Source organism: Leopardus geoffroyi, chromosome A3, assembly GCF_018350155.1.
Source record: "Leopardus geoffroyi isolate Oge1 chromosome A3, O.geoffroyi_Oge1_pat1.0, whole genome shotgun sequence".
Lineage (NCBI taxonomy): Eukaryota > Metazoa > Chordata > Mammalia > Carnivora > Felidae > Leopardus > Leopardus geoffroyi.
The window spans coordinates 120,089,787-120,107,363 of record NC_059336.1 but is presented as its reverse complement, the minus strand read 5'-3'; the positions used below and the strand labels follow the sequence as shown (position 1 = coordinate 120,107,363).

Sequence of the window (17,577 nt, the reverse complement as noted above, 5' to 3'; positions counted from 1 at the left end):
TGGCTCAGAGCCTGGAGCCTGTTTCCGATTCTGTGTCTCCCCCTCTCTCTACCCCTCCCCCGTTCATGCTCTGTCTCTCCCTGTCCCAAAAATAAATAAACATTGAAAAAAAAAAATTTATAAAAAAAAAAAAAAAAAAAAAATGAAGTAAACATGTAAGGTACTAGCCTGTCATATGCAGCAATCATAAAGTTGAGGAGGAGGCTGATCGACTGCTCCACACTGATTTGGTGAGTAGAAGGAAGGCGCTTGTTCAGCTGGTAGTAGACAGAGGAGATGACAGTTTCGAGGCGGGACACGCTGATCTCAGTGGTATGGTCCAGTGTATTAAGGCCATTGTCTCGGAAGGCTTCAATCATGTTCCAGATATCAACAAGATGGACTGAAACACAAAGAAAATAAATTGCCAACAATTTAAAAGTTTTATTTCACCAGAAAGATCTAAGAACTTTTCATTTATTTATATCTAATAGAACAGTGAAAGGAGGCAGAATAGGACCCCAAAACATGCCACTTTGGCATAAGGATTATTTTGAGCTAAAGACACTTGAAAAACAGCAGGTGCCAAGAAGGTCAGGTTAAATTCCTCTTTTTTTCCTGAAAGCAGGAAATAAACTCCCAAGTGAAAGATGCCCTCCTTATTCCAAAGGGAAAGAAACATTCTTATCCCCAGAGACAGTGAACTGAATCCAAGAGAAATCTGCATAGACTTTGTTAAAATAACCCTTATCTTCCTTGAGTCTCCCCATATATTTTAGTTACTTTTCCACAACTGCTACTCCTTCCTCCCTAGTGTATCAGCACTGATGCCTCTTCACCCCTTCAGTTCTTCATTTTCCTATGGGAGCTCCCAGGTACAGGAAAACTCTGCGTGCACAACTGCCAATCTGTCTATGTCCATTTAATTCTCAGGCCCAACCAGAGACCCTAAGAGGGTAAAGTTTTGCCTCCCCTACAATAGCATCAAAAGTATATATTGTAAAATTTAACAGAACCTCAAGGAGACAAATTTCACAAGCTTAGTGGGAGAAATTAACGCATTTCCCTTAGTAAGTGATAGAGGAAACATACAAAAGCATAAGTGTGGATGTAGACAATTAAGAGTAGGCATAAAGGGCACTATATAAATTACTGCCCCTAGTGATTAGAGAATATGCTTTATTTTCAAGAGCGCAAACCACCTGTCTGAAAATTGAGCTTAGCCTGAGTCATAAAGCTAATCTAGGCAAGTTTCAAAGGATTCAAGTAATATCAACCATGTTCTCTGATCAAAATGAGATTGTCAGAAATCATCAAAAAAAAAAAAAAAAACACTTTTCAAATAAACTTTATGTTCAGAAATGAAGAAACACAACACTAGGGGATGTCCTTAATCTGATTAAGGGTATTTACAGAAAACTGCAGCAAACATATTACTTAAAAGTAAAATGTTGAAAGCTTTTCCTCTGATATGTGAACAAGATGAGAAAGGCTCACCATCAAATGTAAATTGGTATGGCCACTGTGGAAAACAGTATGGAGGTTCCTCAAAAAATTAAAAATTAAAATACTATATGATCCAGTAATTCTACTACTAGGTATTTGCCCAAAGAAAACAAAGACACTAATTTGAAAATATATATGCACCTCTATGTTCATTGCATCATTATTTACACTAGCCAATATATGGTTGCAACCTAAGTGTCCACCAATAGATGAATAAATAAAAAGGATGTGGCATATATAGAGAATGGAATATTACTCGGCCATGAAAAAGAACGGGATCTTACCATTTGCAACATGGATGGACCTAGAGGGTATTATGCTAAGTGAAATAAGTCAGACAGAGAAAGACAAATACCATATGATTTCACTTATACGTGGAATGTAAAAAACAAATGGACAAACAAAAAACAGAACAGGCCCATAAATACAGAGAACGAACTAGTCCTTGCCAAAGGAAAGAGGGTGGGGGGGATGGACAAAATGGGTGAAGAGGAGTGGGAGATAACAGGCTTCTAGTTATGGAATGAGTAAGTCATGGGAATAAAAAGCACAGCATAGGGAATATAGTCAAGGGTACCGTAATAGCACCGTATGGTGACAGATGGCAGCTACACTTGCGGTGAGCATATTGTAACATACAGAGTTGTAGAATCACTGTGTTGTGTATGTGAAATAAATGTAACATTGTGTAGCAACTACACTTCAATTAAAAAAAGAGGAAATGCCAACTATCATCATCTCTATTGTATTTTGGGTCCTAAACCAAAATAAATAAGCAGTAATTATCCATGTAAGTTTCAGAAACGATGAAATTTAACTGTCATTATTCAGAAATGACAAAATTCTACACATAGACTATCAAAGATTCTCCAGATAAATTACTAAAACTGATATTTGAGTCTGGAATGATTGCTAGATACAAGTCAAGATATAAAAGTCACTGTATTTCTATTAGTAACAGAAAATGAAATTTTAGGGGTGCCTGGATGGCTCAGTCAATTAAGCATCCAACTCCTGATTTTGGCTCAGGTCATGATCTCACAGTTGTGAGACTGAGCCCAGTGCCAGGATCTGTGCTGGGTATGAAGCCTGCTTAGGATTCTCTCTCTCCTTCTGCCCCTCCTCCAGTTCTCTCTCTCTCTCTCTCTCTCTCTCTCTTTCTCTCTCTCATTTAAAAAAATAAAACAAGGGTCGCCTGGGTGGCTCAGTCAGTTGAGCAATCGACTTCAGCTTGGGTCATGATCTCATGGTCCATGGGTTTGAGCCCCGCATCAGGCTCTGTGTTGACGCTCAGAGCCTGGAGCCTGCTTCAGATTCTGTGTCTTCTTCTCTCTCTGCCCCTCCCCGGCTCATGCTCTGTCTCTCTCCATCTCTCACAAATGAATAAACATTAAAAAAAAACTTTTTTAATAAAATAAAATAAAAAAGAAAGAAAAAGAAAATTAAATTGTATATACTATTTATAATAGTATCATAAATCATCAAAAATTTACGAATAAATCCAATGGAGGAAGTGCAAACATCTCCACAAAAAAACAAAAAAAAATTATAATTTAACTGGCAGAAATTAAAGAGCTAAATAAATGGAGGAACATACCATGCTCATCGGAGGAAATGTCAATATTAGAAATATGTTGATTCTCCCCAACTTAATCTATAGATTCAGTGCAGTCCCAACAAAATGCCACAGGGCTATACGTTAAAATAGGATAAATTTTACTATATGTAAATTATAACTAAAAAGAAATCAAGAGGGGAACCTGGGTGGCTGAGTCAGTTAAGTGTCCAACTCAGTTTCAGCTCAGGTCATGATCTCACTGCTTCACAGGTTCAAGCCCCACATCGGGCTCTGTGCTGGCAGCATGGAGCCTACTTGCGATTCTCTCTCTGTCTGTCTGTCTCTCTCTCTTTCTCTCTCCCTCCCTCTCTTTACTCCTTCCCCACTCACATTATCTCTCTCTCAAAATAAATAAACTAAAAAAAAAAAAGTAAAGATGGAAAAAAATCCCAGCAGTGTTGTTTTATTGTTTCTTTTTAGTAGAAATTGTTAATTAGATTCTAAAATTTATATGAAAATAAATATAAAAAGGCCAAAACTGTCCCAATATTAAAAAGAAAAACAGAACAGGGGAGCCTGGGTGGCTCAGTCGGTTGAACGTCTGACTTCAGCTCAGGTCACGATCTTGTGGTTTGTGAGTTCGAGCGCCACGTCGGGCTCTGTGCTGACAGCTCAGAGCCTGCAGCCTGCTTCGGATTCTGTGTCTCCTCCTCTCTCTGCCCCTACCCTGCTCATGTTCTTGTCTCTCTGTCTCTCAATAATAAATAAACGTTAAAAAAAAAATTAAAAGAAAAACAAAGTAGGAAGACTTGCTCTGATATTAAGACTTATTATAAAGCTGTAATAGCAGTTACTGGTAGGATAGACAAATAGACCAGTGGAACACATGAGTCTAAAAGCATATGCAGAAACTGCTATGAACATTCTTTCTTTTTTTTTTTTTTTTTAATGTTTATTGATTTTTCAGAGACAGAGACGGAGCACAAGTAGGAGAGGGGCAGAGAGAGAGGGAGACACAGAATCCAGAACAGGCTCCAGGCTCTGAGCTGTCAGCACAGAGCCCGACGCGGGGCTTGAACTCACAAACCGTGAGATCACGACCTGAGCCAAAGTCGGATGCTCAACCGACTGAGCCACCCAGGCGCCCCTGAACAATTATACATTTCTCCTAATGAGTATGAAGAGAAGATTTGGAGGCAGTGAAGAAAAAAGGATAGTTTTTTCAATAAACCATGAAAGGGACAATAGAACATACATATGGATACAACTGAAATTTTACTCCTACTTAAACTATACACCCACAGAAAAAAATTTTTTCAGGTTGATTAAAGAATCATTATGTGAGGGATGCCTGGGTGGCTTGGTTGCTTAAGTGTCTGACTCTTCATTTTTTTTTTTTTTAATGTTTATTCATTTTGAGAGAGAGTACAAGCAGGGGAGGGGCGGAGAGAGAGTATCCCAAGCAGGTTCTGTGCTGTCAGCACAGAGCCCAACACAGGGCTCAATCCCACTAACCGTGAGGTCACGACCTGAGCTCATATGAGCCACCCAGGTGCCCTGAGTGTCTGACTCTTGATTTCAGCTCAGGTCATGATCCCAGGGTCCTGCGACTGAGCCCCACATCAGGCTCCACACTGAGCATGGAGCTTCCTTAAGTTTCTCTCCCTCTCCCTCCCTCCCTCCCTCCCTCTCTCTCTCTCCCTAGCTCACGTGTGAAAAAAATCATATGTGACAAAATAAAGCCTCTAGAACAATGCATCTTTTTACTGTACATTACTAATGCCACTAGTCTGTTTTCGACTCTCAACACTGCACACATACACTACCATTTCCCAAAAATAATTACAGGAAGAATTATTAAAATGGTAGTTGCTCTGATAGTGATTTTCAAACTTCTTTATTTTTATTTTTATTTTTTTACATTTATTTAATTTTGAGAGGCAGCACAAGCGGGGGAGGGGCAGAGAGAGAATGAGACACAGATTGGAAGCAGGCTCCAGGCTCTGAGCTGTCAGCACAGAGCCCGATGCGGGGCTCGAACTCACAAACCGTGAGATCATGACCTGGGCCGAAGTCAGACACTTAACTGACTGATCCACCCAGGTGCCCCGATTTTCAAACTTTTTTACCACAACCCACAGAAATATATTTAACATACACATACACACACACACACACACACACACACACACGTCTAAATATATAAAAAACAAAAGTTTCACAAAATACTTTGTCTTACCATATAATTTGTGTTCTGATTTCTTTTCTTTCTCTTTTTTTCTCTATTACGTGCTTTAAAATCTGGCTGCAGCCCATCAGAATGATTTCATGAACCATTAGTAGGTCAAAACCCATAATTTGAAAAACAATGCTTTGAGAAATCAGAGACTTCAGTTTAAGGTGGCATGGTAAACTCCCTAGAGAGAATTTCATACTAGGACTTTTAAGTAACACTTCAAGTAGGGTAGAAGTATTTAGATGTAAAGTGACTTACCCAACATCATGTGTTTATAGTAAATGCCAAAACCAGGACTAAACTAAGGTTTTTCCAATTCCAAAGCCAATGTTCTTTCCATTACACAAAACAGTTTTTCATTAACACACACAAACAAAAAAAGTGAAATAATTCTGTCATAAGTTAATCTTCATGGAAATTAAGAGAAGAAAGATTCTATATCCATGTGTGTATATATATGTATCCGTACATACACATATATATTTTTTATTTACTTGTTTTATAAGTAGCAATTGTGGAGTGATTACTTATAGAAAAGGCTGATTCATGTTGTATTCATTTTAATCAAGAAAATTAATTTATCACACCTCTATCAAAATACTGTTTTTCTTTTCTTCCATAAGCTGATTAAAGAGGTGAGAAGGAGAAAGCAATTCTCCCACTTAAAGAACATTAATACTATGCCAGCATCGAAACCAATTACATTATTGAATTTAGTAAACATTTTGAGGGACAAATCCTTTCCATGACAAAGCTTACATTTTAATAAACATTCAAGACAAAAATAATTCAATTAACATTACAGGAGGACTAAAAGATACTAAAACCTTTTATTTATATTATTGAGAGCACTATCCAGCTATCACAGAAATTAGTGAAAATGACTTACGGTTGCATCGCTTTTGTACAAATCGTAATTTGCAAGCTGTTCTATAAGTTGATAGTCGTATGACATCGAAATTCTGAGCACCTGAAAAAAGGGCAAACAACATATGTTCAACTGGACTTACCATTTAATTTCTAAATACTGGGAAGTGACTCTATTCCACAGCATGGGCACAGGCTATATATAACATGGCAACTAGGCTTTTCTTCTGAGAAAACAAAAAGGGTAAGGAAGGGTCAGGCACACTTTCTTCATGCCCACTCCATGCCCAGCACCATGACAGCAGTTCTGCCTATATTATCCTGTCTGCCAGCCTAACAAAACTCGGAGGGAGAACACTCATAACTAGAGTGAATCTTTCCTTCGATACCACTTATATGAGAAACACTAGGGAAACTAATGTGAGAAGCTGGGAAAGGAAAGTTCCATCCCCAACTAACCAAACAGAAAGATTACTAATCTGATCAATCAGACTGTACACCATGTTTACCACTGGAGAAGTAACCGTACAAAAAAGTCAGCACATATGGTATACAACTCACTCTCTTTCAGGTTCTCTCTCCAGTGCAGTTAGAGTCAGATTTAGGTACTGCAAACTGGAATAGAGCAAGTATCACACAAGTCCAAAGCGAACTGGTTGAGGGAAATGGGAAACTCCATAAGCTCCAGCCCAGTTTGCCAGAAATCTCTACTCTTAAGTTCAAGGTGCTAGTCAAGAATTAATTATCACTGTTTTCCTTTGCCATTTTTTTTACACTGTGAAAATATATCCCTCTAAACCCAGTGGAAAAAGGAAGTAACAGTGGGATGGCACAGGATTCAGACATTCTAGGGATCCCTGGCCATAATATCATTTTTAAAATCTAACAGCAGTCTGAATCCCAAAATAATTTCTACAAGTCAAGATATAATCAGTAACTTTAGAACTTTATTAAAATCTTATTGTACCAACATTCAACCATCCAGGTTCTCAAACTTCTGATACATTTACCTTCTTCTGAAGCAGTCCTCTTGCCAGATATCTATAAGGAAAATCCTCGTATACTGCTCTAAGAATAGCCTTCACTTTTTAAAAATGTCCCTTATGTAAACGTCATATTGATTTCCTGATCAGAAAATATTGTAGTTTGGCACATAAAAAATAGAACAGAAAGTCCCCAGTGAAGAAGCTAAAATGATTATCCCTTTGAGTATTCTGAACTAGAAGAGATTACTGTTCATTTCATTATCATTCATTTTGAGAATACTTCATTATAAGAAATACACTAAATGTCCCTTTAATACTAATATGTCAGACAGTGTGTATCAAGCTTATCAAGAAATGGTACAAAAAGTCCTAACTAAACACACAGGCAAAACTCTAGCCACAGGTGGAGAGCCCGGTGAAGCTCCTGGATAGATAGGAGACAATCTAGAAATACTGAGTACCCAAAACGTAGAGGGAAAGGATAAGAAAGGATTAACTCTTCTTTCTTTATTATGGCTCTCTTCATTCATGAAAACAGGATATCAATCTCTATTGTATAACCAAATCCCAAGGAAAGCAAAAAATTAAATGGGTGAGTTTCATTGTATCTGCTTGTATCAGAGTCTCCTGGGGAACCTAGAATCTTCAGTCTAGAGAGTCCTACAATCAAGCTAGGTTTGGGAAACCTAACTATCCAACTCAACTAAAAGGTCTGGCTCATGCAACTCTTAAATTCCACCTCACACCCAAGCCCAATCAGTATGGGCTACATATAATTACCCAAACATGCCAAACCCTCTCATCTGAGCCTTTGTAAGTGCTACTTACTGCTCCAGCCCCTTCTTCATCACATCACTGAACCGACTCAGCCTAGATATCACTTCCTCCCACCTCCTCACCTCCTGGACCCACCTCCCCACCCTCCGCCGAGCTACCCCAGTCATGGCTCCTACTGCCCTATCGTTCCTTATGTCCATTTCCAGGAAACTAAGTTTGATGAAGACAGAAACCATTTAATTGTTGTGTTGTTCACATTATATGCCCAAAAGTAGGACATACTAAGACTAGTTCCTGAAATATTTGCTGAATGGATAAATAACTGAAAATTAGTAAGTTCTATGTCACTGGTATAAAAGACTGATCTGCTTCCTCCCAAAAATATACCAAGTAAAGTCAAAGTATCAGACAAACTATACAATTTTGGAAAAGCTGATAAAGAGAGATGATAAAAGTAGTGGGAAAGCCAACTCCTTTCTCCAGGTAAACATGCTGATACATTTAGCCTTCTTCAGATAGATCACAGGATTCCAAACCATGTTCAACGGAACCATAGGATTTGCTGGAGGTGCTCGGCAGACCATGGGAGGTGCAAGGAGGTAAGTGTATTTTGTTAGAAAGGCCTCTAACTGATGAGATGAGAAGAGAAGGAGAAAGGAGAGAAGAGATTACAAACTGAATAAATATAAGTATAGCAACATTTCTAAATTGTCCGAAAACTTACAACCACTTTTAATAAGGAAAAAAAAAAAACTTTTCAAGAGAGTGAGTCTGAATAAGTAACAAATATAAACATAAATGACTTCCTTATTTTTTTTTTTTTTTTCCGGCAGTACAATTAGAAACCCTAGGGACCAGAGATGAAGCCAGAGGTCCCAGCAGAGAGGAAGGTACAGACCACAGAGTGGTGACTTCTCAGGGGGAGAACTAAAAAAAAAAGAAAGAAAGAAAGAAAAACGATACCACAAAGGGAAATGGTAGAGACACATGGCTGGCTCCACCTAGATTTAGATTTAAATTTTATTTATTTATTTTTTTTTAATTTGAGAGAGAGAGAGAGAGAGAGAAAGCATGTGTGCATGGGGGATAAAGGCAGAAAAGGAGAGAGAGAATCCTAAGCAGGCTCCACACCCAGCACGAAGCCCATTGTAGGGCTCGATCCCACAACCCTAGGATCATGACCTGTGCTGAAACCAAGAGTCAGATGCTCAATTGAGTGAGCCACCCAGGCACACCTATATTGAAATTTTAAAAGCAAGCAAAGAAAGTGATAGTCAAATAGATGAGACAAAAGAAAAACTGATCATACAAAAGAATTATAAAGTCTAACTTGTGGCGTTAAAAAAGATAATGCTGAGGCACATGGGTGGCTCAGTGGGTTGAGCGTCCAACTCTTGATTTCAGCTCAGGTCATGATCCCAGGATCGTGGGATCAAGCCCTGCATCAAGCTCTGTGCTGAGCATGAAGCCTGCTTAAGATTCTCCCTCTCTCTCTCTCTCTCTCCCTTCCTCTGCCCCTCTCCCCTACTTGCTCTTTTCCTCTCTCTAAAAACAGAAAATCAAAAATTTTTTTAAATTAAAAAAAAAAGTTAATACTAAAAGTGGTGTATCTTTCATAAAGGAAGTACTCTAAAACATTATATTCCAGTATTACTTTGAACAAAGTTATAAATATCAAGCTCTGAACTTCATTTTAATTGACATTAGAACTTCTAGGGTAGCCACAAAAAGAACAGGAAAAGAATACGAAAACTCACAACCAAGAAGAGGGAAAAGTAGACTGGAAGGAAGGAAGTTCAATTCATCTAAGGAAGGCAAGAAAGGAAGAAAAAAAGAAAAAAGAAAGGACACATTTGAAGCACAAAGCAAGATGGATGAAAAAATGAAATCTATCTGTATTCATAAAAAAATTAAACAGAATAAATTCTTCAGTGAAAAAGCAAAGACTGTTGGTCACAAGGGTAGTTGTTAAATAGCTTAGCTTATGCTGTTTCCAGGGGATACACACAAAACATAAGGCTACAGAAAGTTTTTGGTTTTTTTTTTTATTTTTTAACGTTTATTTATTTTTGAGACAGAGAGAGACAGAGCATGAATGGGGGAGGGGCAGAGAGAGAGAGGGAGACACAGAATCTGAAGCAGGTTCCAGGCTCTGAGCCGTCAGCACAGAGCCTGACGCGGGGCTCGAACTCCCGGACCACGAGATCGTGACCTGAGATGAAGTCGGACGCTTAACCGACTGAGCCACCCAGGCGCCCCAAGGCTACAGAAAGTTTTGAAAAGATACTATACAAAGCATTCTAACCAAAGAAAAAAACTGGTGCAGCCATATTAATAACAACAAAATAGACTTCACAGAAAAACACATTACTAGAAAAAGAGGGTAACTACATAATGACAAAATATTTGATCTCCCAAATAGACGTAACATTTTAATGCATGTGCATCTACAAACAAAAGCTTCAAACTACTGAGAGAACTAAGGGGAAAAAATTTAAAATCTATGATCAAAGCAGAGATTTTTAACGTCTTTTAGTAATTAAGGAGTCAAATCCATAAGGACAAAACAGATATGAATAAAACATGTAACAAGTTTGATCTAAATAATGCAGAAATCATACACATTATTTTCAAGCACTCATGGAATATTTACAAAAACATGTAACAAAAAAGATCGCCAAATTCAAAGATTCTAGAACGTCTCTCATTCCCTGATCCATATCCCAATTCAGCTAAGTATTTTTTTTTAATTCAAAGTCATTTATTTGCAAATTTTTTTAAAAGAGTACTCTAAATAATTCCTAACAGAAATAAGAAAGCACAGAGAAGTGATCATGAAAATGGCATATATCGGAACACATGGAGCACAAAAATAGAAAATCACAGGAAAGAAGTTCTTAAGTGCTTATATAAGAAAGAAAAAAGTGTTAAAATAAGCAGTTGGAAAAAGGAACAACAGAATTGCCTAAAGTAGAAAGAAGAAAATAATAAACACAAGAGAACAAAATAATGAGGAAGAAACAAAATACATGGAGAGGACCGACAAAGGCCAAAAGTTCCTTGAAAAGACCAATAAAACTGACAAAATTCGGGAAAAGAAAAAACAAAATCACAGTCTCTGAGACTGGAGGGAGGCCTGACACCAGCATTTTATCACCTGACCTAGAGAGCTTTCACTTTACCTCCAGAGTTGCAAACTACAGTTCTAACTTATCACCTTTTTCTTAGTAGTTTTATACCATGTAAGAATTGTAAACTACCAAATTCCTTCTATGTAATTTATTCCAGTCTTCTTTTAATAAATATTTATCGAGCTACTGGGCCTACTGGGATGAAGAGATGTGATCCTAATTCTCATAGTGCTTAGTCTACAAGAGAAAATATTAAACAAAGAAAGAATAAACTAATTTCACTGCCCTTCATAGTATGGAATTTAAACATATGGTCTAAAAACAGAAAGCTTAAAAAAAAATAGAAAAGCTTAAGAAGATTATAGAAAAATATAACAATGATATAATAATAAAGCCACACAACATAAAAAGAATACAACCTATCTAAATTATTAAATTATTATGACTGCTTTCATGCTATAACAGCAGAGTTCAGTCACTGTAACAGAGAACTCATTATATGGCCTCCATATCCTAAAATATTCACTTTCTGACCCTGAAAGGAAAAGATAGCTAGCCCTAGCACTATATTTACAGAATAAAGGAGAAATACATTCATCTCAAGAGAAGCAGGAAACATCTGATAAAATTCGATACTCGTTCATAATTTAAAGAAATAATAAATAAATACATAGAATAAAGAAAATAATAGTAATAACTCTCGGTAAATTAGAACCTAGAAGCAGTTCCTTAACCTGATAAAGGGTACAAAACCTGCAACAAATATCATTTTAACAGTGAAATACCACATGTATCCCCATTAAAGTACGAAACAAGACAAGGGTGGCTGCTATCCATCCTGTTCTTCCTGTTCTTATATCAGAGGTCCTAATGAGTAGGGAGGTAATGAAAAAGAGGTATAAGAATTTCAAAAACAAGAATTAAAACTGTCTTCGTTTAAAAATAATATAATCCCATAGAATGTACAACATCCAGAATGGACCCTCATGTAAACTATGAACTTTGGGTTTTACAATTTGTCAACACAGGCCCATCAGTTTTAATGAATGTACCCTCTCGTGGGGGATGTCGATAATGCGGGAGGCTGTACATGTGTCGAGACAGGGAATAGATGGGAACTCTCTGTGCCTGCCTCTTAATTTTACTGTGAACCTAAAACTGCTCAAAAAAAGTGAAGTCTCGGGGAGCCTGGGTGGCTCAGTCAGTTAAGCGTCCGACTTCAGCTTAGGTCATGATCTCGTGGTTGTTTGGGTTCGAGCCCTGCATCGGGCTCTGTGCTGACAGCTCAGAGCCTGGAGCCTGTTTCAGATTCTGTGTCTCCCTTTCTCTCTGACCTCCCCTGCTCATGCTTTCTCTGTCTCTCAAAAATAAACATTAAAAATTTTTTTAAGTCTCTTTTAAGTAAAAATCTATTAATTACCCACTGAGAGTAATAAAAGAGTGGAGGGGGCGCCTGGGTGGCTTGGTCGGTTAAGCGTCTGACTTCGGCTCAGGTCATGATCTCACGGTCAGTGAGTTCGAGCCCCACGTCGGGCTCTGTGCTGACAGCTCAGAGCCTGGAGCCTGTTTCGGGTTCTGTGTCTCCCTCTCTCTCTGCCCCTCCCCTGTTCATACTCTGTCTCTCTCTGTCTCAAAAATAAATAAACGTTTTAAAAAAAAAAAAAAAAAGTGGAGAAAGATCACTGGATTCAAACTTGACATGAAATCAACCCAAAACCTAGAGGGTAGAACTGTATGATAAGGCTGGCAAAAGATGATTTCTGCATCCATAGAAAGGAATAATGCTGGAGATCTGGGGGGAGTAGGAAATGAGAGAGTAGGCCAGATATCACTGCCACCAATGCAATTCTTCGTGTGAAAAAACAGGAGAGACAAGAAGCCATACCAAACATCTCCCAAACTGTCCAAATCCTTGAGTTTGTTACAGAGAATAGTAATTTATCCAGGGCTCATGTATCAGAATAATATTCACTAAGCAGTAAACCCAGTTCCTCACAGAACACCCAATTTCTATTCCAAATATCGACCGTCACTGTACTCTCTCACATGCCCATGTTTGTTTCCTGAAGCCACCCCAGGCACTTCTTTTTTATTTTTTTAATGTTTATTTATTTTTGAGAGAGAGTGCATGTGAGTGGGGAGGGCAGAAAAAGGGAGGACAGAGGATCCAAAGCAGGCTTGCAACAACAGCAGAGAGCCCAATGCGGGGCTCAACACCACAAATTGCGAGATCATGACCTGAGCCAAAGTCAGACACTCAACCAAGTCACCAAGGCACCACCCCCCACCCTCCCCACTTCTTCTTCTTCTTTTTTTTTTTTTTTGAGAGAGAGAGAGGGCGCAAGTGAGTGAGGAGCAGAGAGAGAGAGAAGGAGAGGAGAGAGAATCCCACAAGGGGCAGAGAAAGAGGGAAAAAGAGAGAACCAGAGCTAACCCGAAGTGGGGCTTGAGCTCACCCAATGCAGAACTCAAACTCATAACCTGAGCCAAAGTCAGATGCTTAACCAACTGAGCTACCCAGGCATCCCCCCCACTCCCAGGCCGGTACTTCTTAATATCAGGAATTATTGTTTATTTCTTTGGATTCCTTATTTTGTCTGTTTCCCCCTTGCCAAAGTGTAAGCAATATGAGGATAGTCAGGCACTACGTTTTGTTCTCACCTTAACCCTAGCACTTAGAACAATTCCTGGAACATAATAGATCCTCAATAAATGTGTTAAAAATTAAATAGAAAAGATGACCCCTATTCTGAGCCTTGAACAGCAAACAGGAACAACGAGTCAGATGAAGGTGAGCCGAACAGCATGAGCAAAAGCACAGAGGCATCAAACATATGATCGATGTGGGAAAAGCCAATTCAGTATGACCGGGCAGTGACACCCATGGTGTGTGATGGAAACCGGGAACCTATGAACCGAGGGAAAAAGAGGCCAGGAGAGCCTTGCCGGGCATGCCCAGGAGCTTGGACTTTCTTGGGAAAGCGATGAGGAGCAACTGAAGGGATTTATGAAGGAAGTAACACAGATTTTTGCAGTTCAACTGGCAGCATCACGGATCACAGATTGGAAGGGGTTGACACTGGAAGAAGGGATCCGAAACAGATTGCTTTTAGTTCAGAAAAGTAACAATGATAAAAATATTAAACACAGCTAATCACATTAAATACCTACTATTCTGTGTCCATGTTAAAGGCCTGACGTTATCTCATTTAATCTTGACAATAATTCTATGAAATAGATACTACTCCTATTTTATGGACAAGACAAGTGTAGTAGCACAGAGATTAAGTAACTCACCTAAGATTATACAGCCAGAAAATGAGGGAGCTGAGATCCAAACACGGATAGTCTCACAGCAGAGCCTGGATTTAAAGCCACTAAGGCATGAGAAATTCAGGAGTCCCTTAAGAGGTAAAACTCAGCAGCACTTTGTGATTTCTTTGGAGGTGGAAGGTGAGGTGGAAGGAAGTGACTGCAGGGTGTCTGGCTTGGATGACTAGCAATTAGAGACTCAGAACTACAGAACTCCTTAAAGATCGCCTGGACTGACTGCCCACCCAATGCCACAAATTTCTTCTCTGACATCTTCCATACTTCTCTAGCTTATGCTTGACAGGACAACATAGATCTCAGTTAAGTCAAACTCTGCCTCCCGTTACTAAGACTCTAAAGATTTAAAATATCTTGCTTGTTGAAAGAGGCTTCTGAGACTTTATCTACTCATTTTTACTCTGTGATATGCAGAATTCTAGAATTCTACAAGTATCTCAGGGGCTATCTCAGGCAGGGCTCCTGCTTCCCCTCTTCAACCAAGCAGTACCAATTCTATGACACTCTCGTGTTGAGGGTCCTTGTAAGATCTCATTTTTTAAAAAGAGTACAATGCTTTTAAAAGCAATCATGAACACTGGTACAGACCAATAACCCTATTTCATGGCAAAGGAATTTGTGGTCCACCAAGTATGAATGCACGAGTCAAGGTCACATAGACAAGTAATCAGAGACCAAAATAGTCATTCAAATACTGGGAAATGACCCACTTCTCTCGGCCATCTTTCCCTTTGAGTTTTATAGAAGAATATAATTTTTTAACAAGATTTAAAACCGTACTGTAAAGTAATATACCAAACTATACATTTGTACTTTTAATTATTCCTATAGCTCTAAGTTTTAACACTTAGTCCTCTATACCTCAGAATCTGTATCCAGTGTAACTTAATTTATATAATGTATTAATTATTTATCACCACCTGCAAGCTCATGGTAACAATGGAGTTACAACAAGAGGTCTAAACTGACTGGTGTGCCTTGGGACACCTGGCTGGCTCAGTCAGTAGAGCATGTGACTCTTATCTCAGGGTCATGAGTTTGAGCCCCAGCTTGGGTATAGAGATTACCTAAAAATAAAATCTTAAAAATAAATAAATAAATAAACTGACTGGTGTGCCCTAAACTCATAGATATGCTAGGTAACATTTCTGCCTTAGTATTCATGATCTTACTTAAGAAAGTAATTCAAGTCAGGGCACCTGGCCAGCTCAGTCAGAAGAACATGCAACTCCTGATCTCGGGTTTATGAGGTCAAGCCCCATGTTGGCTGTAGATATTTAAATAAATAAATATGTAAAAAAAGAAAGAAAGAAAGCAATTCAAGTCAACTCAAATTACAATATATGCTCTGACTTGAGGTCCTTCAACTCCATGATTCTTCAACTCCCTTTTTTCCCTTTTCTAAAGCTTGGAATGTGCTAAGGATTAAAGACGTGACTTGATCAGGAAAAAAAAAAAAAAAGGCATCCCCACACATACAAACAAGGGCTCCACAAGCACTCAAGACTCACGCATTTCTATGAACAGCTGCCTCTTCTCTGCCATGGTCTTCCGCTTGTTCCCACTTTCCTCAATCATCCTAGAGACAAAAAAAGATACAATAGACCACTGTAATTTGACAGTTCAACCAAGAACTTATCAATGTATTATGAAGAGGTCCCAAAAACCAAGTTGTATGTGCACATTTAAGACAGCATCAGTAAAAACAAAGTGGAAGCCTGATACAGAAAAAGACAAATAACTGTCCTTTTATTTATCTGACAGCTTCTAAAATAATTACAAAGTTAATAATTAAATGAGCACATACATTTGCTTCCTGTGCTGAAAATATGGAGCTATGTCTTATTTCTAACCTTGATTATTTTCTCTGCAGAGTCCTGGATTAGCTGAGACAGTTTCCCACATCCCTACTGTTTTACAAAGATAAACATGTTACTAAGTATAACTTAGTAAATGATTATAATGAAAAGCTAAAATAAAGAACATAAGAAGTTATTAGCTTATACATAAAAGATATAAATAAAATATTCTATTTTATATTGAACAATATTAAACAAAAAGGTATTTATCCCCAAACTCAAAGAGCTCCTAAAGGTAAGTTTTTATCACATGATAATAGTTTAGGTTGACAGACATAGGCTGTCACTCTGTTAAAACTCTTTCCATGCATTACCTCATTTAATCCTTCCAACAACCCTAGATACTGGTTATCATTTTTATTATACCCATTTTATAAATTAGGAAACAGCCTGCAAAGAACACTAACTTGCTTGAGGGCACACAAACAGAAGTGGTAGATGAAATCCTAACCCTTTCACTAAACTTCTTACATAACTGTTGCTTTTAGATGCATATTGCCAAATCTCTACACCTAAAAAGCTAAAAAAAAAAACCAACAGCGTATTGCACAGACCCTAGTGATGCAAAATCTCTGAAAATTTCCACTGCATTTTGCCTTATTCTGTGAAGAAAAAATATCTAGACAAAGAGCGTAAGCCTAACAATTTTCTTAAGCAAAATTAAGCTGTTATTTACATAACATACTCTCAAATATGTTAGAATAACAAATTAAATGATGGCTACACAAATTACATATCCATTAAGACAAGGTGCCCAGCAAAGTATAATTATAAATAGTATCCTAAAGAAAATTTAAAATGTAAATGCAATCCTTAACATCCTACAACTAATGTTTTGATAATTAAGACTGACCATTTTAGATCATTGATATGTTACAAAGTACTCTTCAACACACATGTTGGTTACTTAACAATTTACCCCCAAGAGAACAGAATTTTAAACAGAAAGAAAGCCAAAAGAAAAAGCAACTAGAAACAGCAAATATTAAATGAAATCTAAGTCCTACAGTAAAAAAACAGAAGTTGATACCCATAGCCTGTAATTACTAAGAAAGAAAGTTACTTAAAAGTTTACTGCCTCTTCCTCAATCTTGGCCTATGAAGAGGTAATAACAAATCTTAAATGCTAAACACAGATTAAAAGAGAATATCATAATATCCTTTATAACACATCTCATTTATTAAATCCTTTTTCTACTTTTGCTATTTCTCTACATCACTTTTTTTCAAAGTTGGGTATAAGAATTCCTGGAGATCTCTAAATTCTTCATGACATTCTTCTAAATTGTATCTTTGTTTCCAAGTTAATCTTGAAAAAATTAATATAAATATATTCTGGATCATCTGG

General features: G+C 37.8%; 1 protein-coding gene across 28 annotated transcripts in view; it reads right to left on the bottom strand.

Annotated features, from left to right (window-relative positions):
* The window catches only part of DTNB (dystrobrevin beta), a 242,724-nt gene that overhangs the window by 199,510 nt on the left and 25,637 nt on the right, over nt 1-17,577 (bottom strand). For all 28 annotated transcript variants that reach the window (XR_006703731.1, XR_006703732.1, XR_006703733.1 and 25 more), the window contains 3 exons: nt 15,882-15,949; nt 6,169-6,249; nt 169-382 (listed from right to left, as the gene is read on the bottom strand). Coding sequence is in view for 21 of the 28 variants with exons in the window: in XM_045447519.1 (XP_045303475.1) it covers nt 169-382; nt 6,169-6,249; nt 15,882-15,948 (362 nt within the window). In the remaining 7 variants the exon portion in view is untranslated. Of the gene's footprint in view, nt 1-168; nt 383-6,168; nt 6,250-15,881; nt 15,950-17,577 lie in introns of those variants that run through there.